This window comes from Leptonychotes weddellii, chromosome 4 (genome assembly GCF_054177405.1).
Source record: "Leptonychotes weddellii isolate Sample4059 chromosome 4, ASM5417740v2, whole genome shotgun sequence".
NCBI classification, from domain to species: Eukaryota; Metazoa; Chordata; class Mammalia; order Carnivora; family Phocidae; genus Leptonychotes; species Leptonychotes weddellii.
The window spans coordinates 38,262,951-38,269,951 of NC_138372.1; the positions used below are offsets into that span (position 1 = coordinate 38,262,951).

A 7,001-nucleotide genomic window follows, 5' to 3' on the forward strand; every position below is an offset into this window, starting at 1 on the left:
AACAAGCTCATAGATACAGAGAACAGATAGGTGATCTCCAGTCAGGGGGTCAGTGAAGTGGATGAAGGCAGTCAAAATATACTAACTCCCAGTTACGAAATAAGTCATGACGATATAGTGTGCATGGAGTTATAATGGCAACTATAGTTAAGAATACTATTATTGAATATCTGAAAGTTGGTTAGAGAGTAAATCCTAAAAGTTCTCACCTCAAGAAAAAAATATTTGTAACTATGTATGGTGACAGATGTCAACAACTTATTATATAGTATACCTGAAACTAATATGATGTTATAATCATTCCACTTAAATGAGGTATCTAGAGTAGTCAAATTCAGGAAAACGGAATGGTGGTGGTGGCCCAGGAATGGCGGATGGAGAGATGGGAAGCTACGGTCTAATGGTTGCAGAGTTTCCGTTTCAGAAGATGATGGGGATGGCTGTACAAAAATGTGAATGTATTTAATGCCACCTAATTGTACACTTAAAAATGACTAAAATGGTAAATTTTATGTTATGTGTATTTCTTTTTTTTCTTTCTTTTTTTTTTTTTAAAGATTTTATTTATTTATTCATAAGAGACAGAGAGAGAAGCAGAGGGAGAAGCAGGCTTCCTGCTGAGCAGGGAGCCCCATGCGGGACTCGATCCCAGTACCCTGGGATCATGACCTGAGCCAAAAGCAGACACTTAACCATCTGAGCCACCCAGGCGCCCTGTTCTGTGTATTTCAACATGTGTCCGCTCAGTACCTGGCCTGCTGGGGCACTAACTCGATACAATGGCACCTGTTAATATTTTATCATATTCCTTTAGTCTCAATATTGCCCACTGTGACCCATTTCACACATACCACTGAGCTCCAGTCTCTTCTTTGCCTTTGGGGTGACAGGATGGGAAGGAGTTCGGCGAGATTTGGAGGTAGAGTGCCTTGATTCAATCCTTTTGACCGCATGCTCTGCTGTGGTCCAAGAAGTGCTTCCTAGGCCCTTAGTCTTGGCTTCCACAGACTTCTGGCACCTAGGACTGCCTTCTTGTGGCTGATCAAACTCTGCAAAGAGTTCTGGGGCTAGTGGTCTGAATGTCTTCTCATTCCAAGATAGTTTCACAAAGAGTGTCTTCTCATTTTTCGGATCCATAGGTATCACTTCATCTGGGCCTAAAGCTACTACCTGAATAGGAAGAAGTGAGAACAAAATGAGCCAAGGGATGCTTCATGAGAGCTATGATTAAAAAGCATTTACGTCTGGGGTGCCTGGGTGGCTCAGCTGGTTAAGCGACTGCCTTCGGCTCAGGTCATGATCCTGGAGTCCCCGGATCAAGTCCCGCATCGGGCTCCCTGCTCAGCAGGGAGTCTGCTTCACCCTCTGACCCTATCCCCTCTCATGTGTTCTCTTTCTCTCAAATAAATAAATAAAATCTTTAAAAAAAAAAAAAAAAAAAGCATTTACGTCTGCATCCTTACCTGGAATGTCACTCTTCCCAAACTAAAGAGGCACAGACATGGCATATTTCCAGACTCCTAGCTATGAGGTATGATATCCATACCCCACGTTGCTTTCTTTCCCAGTCCAATCTATTCACTCATACCAAATTTCCCCACAACTTCTCTAAGCATGCTCCCCTGCTCAAGTCTGTAATGGCTCCTTGCTACAGCAAGATCTGATTATTACTCTGGTTTTTGGTGCCTTCTAAAATCTGGCCCCACTTTACTTCCTGAGTGCTCAGTACTCTTCCAAATGGCCTTCCATCATTTTTTGAGCTTGGCTAGTCACAGTCCTGCTCATCTCCCCTATCATGCTCCTGCCTGAATACCCTCTTCCCTCTCTAGCTTTCTAAATTGACCCTTCAACCTCTATATCTGCCTTTTGCTCCTTCACTCATTTAACTCAGAGACAAATTATTTTGAGGCATATGTTATGCTGGGCTCATAAACTGGAAAAATCTGACTGGTCATGCCAGACCTAACTCTCTCTGCCTACTGTTAAACCACACTTGGGACCACACTTCATATCATTATATAATCCCCTATTTTGGGGGCCTGAAGTAGCTCAAGAAATAACCCGTATCTTGGTCTCCAAACCAGTGTCTCCATTCATCCTACAGTTCATTGGAACCTGATTTATCACAAAATCCCATAATACAAGTTTGCCCTTAGCAACTAACACTCTTTGTACTGATCTACTCAAGGTGAAGTCCTCATTTAAGCAAGTGTATCCAGCCTCACAATGTTTTGTGCCTGCCACAATCACAGCTAAATATAATTAATTTCCCACTGAGATTCATTTGCTAATTCCTGCTCATCCCTCGGGTCACAACCTAAATGTCACTTCCTCCAGGAGGCTCCTAACACATGGTAAGTGCTCTTGATAAATATTTGTTGAGATGAAGTAGGCAGCAAGCAGAAAAGATGACAAACAGGAAAAAATTCATTTCCGTGGGGTAAATTAGAGCCAGTAATGTTTTTGAGGTCAGCAGTTTAGGAGGCAGCCAGAAATAACCTTCAAAATAGAACCCAAGTATCAAGGCATCACTTACCTGCACATGGTCAATGATGGTCTCAGCACTAATGTTGCTGTTACAGGAAGGGTAATCATACCAGAATATCTCCTGCGCAGCAGGCTTCCGGCCCAGCAAATACCGTTTACTGACAGGAACTTCACAGAATCGGATAAACCACTGTACTCGAGCACGTTTCTTAGAAGGAGCTTCAGAATCTAGGAGGGATAGGTGAAAAAAGGAGGTGTAAGAAAATGAAAGATCATTTTGTTAAGCACTTCGTATGTGCCAGACACTGTGCTAAGCACTTGATAATACTTGATTAACATACTATTTTTAAATCATCACATTAACCCTATAAGGTAGGTACTACAGCTATCTCCATTTTACAGGCAAAGTAATCAGGTTACAGGGACCTTACAAAATTTGTCAAAGGTCACAGGACCAACCAGCAGCAATCTGACGCCACCCAGCACCCATGTCCTTCTCACTTTGCTCCACTTCCTAATGAGGCTATCAGTCATCAAAGAAATTACAAAAGGCATTTGAGAGGAGAAATTCTAATCACAGGCACTGAACACATCTTGTAAATTAGTGATTATAAAGCAGCCACCAAAAAGCAGCAAAACAAAATCCGGGCAAAAATTAGAGCATCAGCCACTGAGGTGACTTCTGACAAACATAAGCTTGCAATTTTTAGCTTTATCTTTACAATATACCATTAACATCACTCCGTACCAGCATTAGGTCCAAGTGAAAGGACATACACTCATTAGTGCCAACATCATCATCACCTCTTCCCTTCCCCGGCTCTCTTCAGAGAAAGACTGAAGCCATCCAATGGAGCACCACACAGACTCCAAAATCTATACACAAAGGCCCATACCTCAAATACAAGTCTGTATTATAGTGCAAATCGCCTATTTCCCCCCCAACTTCCTCATGCTAAAATTAAGACAACTCTGTATGATAGTGCAAATCACCTATTTTTTTCTTCCCCCTTCTTCTTGAATTCATCCTTTGTCCATTCCAAAAATCCTGCCTTAATGACCATTTTAACCCACTCCTAAAAATAATGGCAAAGCTAAATTCTTGAACCCCCCCAATGCCATTTTTACCCAATACTGCTCTAATGAGTAAAGAAGTTTACTAGGTGTAAGAGGGTTCAGCCAGTGCTTAAATGACCCCACATCAGAAGCTAGGGCTCACACCCTATATGATGCTTTGAACAGAGAAATCAGCAATCAGAAATCTTGCAGCTCCCAATTGTTCATGATAAGAAATGGTTTTCATTCCAGCCCCAAACTTACCATCTTCAAATAGTTGAACCAATTTAGCAACATATGGATTTTCATCATCATCCCCTTCAATCAACACAAACTGTCCAACTTGGATGCGAATCTCAGTCAGACCACCTTCCATTTTGACACTCATTTCTCTAGGAAGGAGAGAAACATGTTAGGAAATCACTTAGGGTGGGCCAAGGTCTTCAAACCCTCTGGGCAAATGAAAGTGCTTTCCAACTGGAAAATCTAAATAGTTTCTCTTTGATGACCAAGTCTCCTACTAGGAAACCAATTCACCCATAAAGTCATATGCAAGAAGAAATGAAATGGGTTGAATGAATGGTTTTAGTGTGAATGGTTAATCCAGAGGCCTTAAAATGAACCCTAATCTCTCTCGGTTATTCACAAAGAACAAAGGCTTCCCAAAGCATGAAAGCTGCCCAATAACAGTATCAAAATTTTCAGAGACCTCTAGGGCTGAGAGGACATAGGAACAATGGCGAATTCTACCCTGTTATCATGCAGAAATACAAAGAAACCACTTTAAATAAATACAGCATCATCATACATACGAAATTTTATTAACTTGACATGTCTTCCTCTATCACTGCTATATTTATGCTATCATCCTGTATCAAATAAAACCCCTCCTTATAATCCATTCATATTTATTGTCCCTCAATTCTCAATCTGTAGTAACTAGAACAGGCTGGATACAAGTTATTAACAATTTAGTGTGGAGAAGCTATTATTTCCAGGACAACCAACAGAGTCCATCACTCACTTGTAGGTGTGGTAGCGTAGTTTTTGATCCAACAACGGCTTGCCAACCCACGAATAAATTTGTCTGGTCTTCAGCCTTGTGGGGTAGTACGCCATGGCTCCTGCGTAAAAGTCACTAACTCTGAGTTAACATGACAATGCTCTGATGGATTCTAGCACACAGTCCTGCCTTCAATGAGTTCAGCCTTCTTTTTTGCCCCTGCTACATTCCCACAGATTTTAGAAAACATTTTCTTTGAGGAAAGTCAAGCTTTATTAAGATTGAACATAGACAATTTAGTATCATCTGCATATACCTTGTACTCTGCCTTACCTCTTCTTATGCAGGGTCAATATGCAGGAAAAGAAACTAAATTTTTAAGTACCTACTAGCTGCAAGTCAGCTAGGTTAGTATTAAACATGTTAGTATTAAACATCTAACAACTTGAAACTAAAAGATAGTGATACATGATTGTAAGTATCTTTTTTTTTTTTAAAGATTTTATTTATTTATTTGACACAGAGAGAGACACAGCGAGAGGGAACACAAGCAGGGCGAGTGGGAGAGGGAGAAGCAGGCTTTCCGCCGAGCAGGGAGCCTGAGGCGGGGCTGGATCCCAGGACCCCAGGATCATGACCTGAGCTGAAGGCAGACACTTAACGACTGATTCACCCAGGTGCCCCTGTAAATATCTTCATAACACTTGTAATCGAGATAGGGATAAAATATCAATGCACTAAAGGACAACTAATAGTGTGAAGAGCCAAGAGATGGAGCCAGAGAGACTACTGCAAGTTAGAGGACCAGATCTTGTGGCTGTTCAGGTAGCAAAGGCTTCCTACAGGGGCTTTCTGAACTGAATATTGAATAGTAAGTAGCTATTGATAAGATAAAGTTTATTTTTTTATTTTTTAAAGAGATTTTATTTATTTGACAGAGACAGAGAGCACAAGCAGGGGGAAAGGCAGGCAGAGGGAGAGGGAAAAGCAGATTCCCCACTTAGTAAGGAGCCCGATGTGGGGCTCAATCCCAGGACCCTGGGATCATGACCTGGGCCGAAGGCAGATTGCTCAACCGACTTAGCCACCCAGGCACCCCTGATAAGATAAAATTAAGTGAGGGATTCCAAGGGATAGAAGAAAAAACATGCAAGAGGCATTTAAGGGAACAGCAATGGGTTTTATCAAGTGTATCATTACGCTTACATTAAAGACAAAAACAAAACCACTCTGGCAGTTGAAAGGGGTATTTTCCTTTGCAGCTGACAGGCCCCAGCTATCAATAATTATGAGTAGCTGGAAAGAAATGCTTGTATTAAAGTACATGGGGAAAAAAAGAGACACTTTTACTGACAAAAACAGAAATGTGAATGAAAAATCCAAGCATATCTGACAAGCCTCTTTACAATTTGAAAACTGCAATCTATTAGTCTTAATAATGCCAATTTATTATCTTAAGTTTAAGTAATTAAGATAATAAATCTTTCCTCTAAATTAAATGCTGTTTTTATGGAGCTAAAATTTGACAAAATCAGGGTTAAAGAATTTTTTTCTTTAATCCGTCTGACAGAATTACTCTGAATTACTGATAGATGGACCAATAATTTCAGTCTGTGTTGAAAACAACAGAATTTTATTAGCATATTGACATCCTGATTAAACAAGCTTGTTTCCTTAAGTTCAGTAGCATTATGTCCTATTCTCTACTTGGGAACATTCTGACCTATAAGATTTTCTGCTTTTAAAAAAGGTATTTTTTAGCACACTTTGAGGAAACTAGCAAAAAGAAAAAGATACTAAGTCATTAGTAAATACACAGCTTAGAAATGATGCCTGAATGCTTTAAAGAACATTAAGAGTACTATATAATTCACAACATGGTAGTATTAAAATCAATCTAATTTTAATTAAGTACACCACAGAAATGAACAAAGAGCAAAGACTCATGAGTCAAAACAAATAAAAGATTTGTGCTCTGGGGCGCCTGGGTGGCTCAGTCGTTAAGCGTCTGCCTTCGGCTCAGGTCATGATCCCAGGGTCCTGGGATCCAGCCCCGCATTGGGCTCCCTGCTCGGCGGGAAGCCTGCTTCTCCCTCTCCCATCCCCCTGCTTGTGTTCCCTCTCTCGCTGTGTCTCTTTCTGTCAAATAAATAAAATCTTTAAAAAAAAAAAAAGATTTGTGCTCCAGTAAAAAATGAATTTGGATTCGTTATATCCAATAAGCTTTTGGTAAAACTTAGTAAAAGTGTTTGAATCTCGGGCGCCTGGGTGGCTCAGTTGGTTAAGCGACTGCCTTCGGCTCAGGTCATGATCCTGGAGTCCCGGGATCGAGTCCCGCATCGGGCTCCCTGCTCGGCAGGGAGTCTGCTTCTCCCTCTGACCCTCCTCCCTCTCATGCTCTCTGTCTCTCATTCTCTCTCTCTCAAATAAATAAATAAAATCTTTAAAAAAAAAA

The 7,001-nt window shown here is 40.8% G+C and overlaps 1 protein-coding gene across 4 annotated transcripts in view; it reads right to left on the bottom strand.

Moving 5' to 3' along the window:
- ORC1 (origin recognition complex subunit 1) overlaps window positions 1-7,001 on the bottom strand; it is a 32,046-nt gene that overhangs the window by 20,302 nt on the left and 4,743 nt on the right. For 2 of the 4 annotated variants that reach the window (XM_081816943.1, XM_081816941.1), the window contains 4 exons: window positions 4,568-4,667; window positions 3,808-3,935; window positions 2,537-2,715; window positions 852-1,170 (listed from right to left, as the gene is read on the bottom strand). In XM_081816943.1, coding sequence (XP_081673069.1) covers window positions 852-1,170; window positions 2,537-2,715; window positions 3,808-3,935; window positions 4,568-4,662 — 721 coding nt within the window. In that variant the 5' untranslated portion in view covers window positions 4,663-4,667. Of the gene's footprint in view, window positions 1-851; window positions 1,171-2,536; window positions 2,716-3,235; window positions 3,413-3,807; window positions 3,936-4,567; window positions 4,682-7,001 lie in introns of those variants that run through there. The other 2 variants (XM_081816942.1, XM_081816945.1) reach the window with 2 other exon arrangements.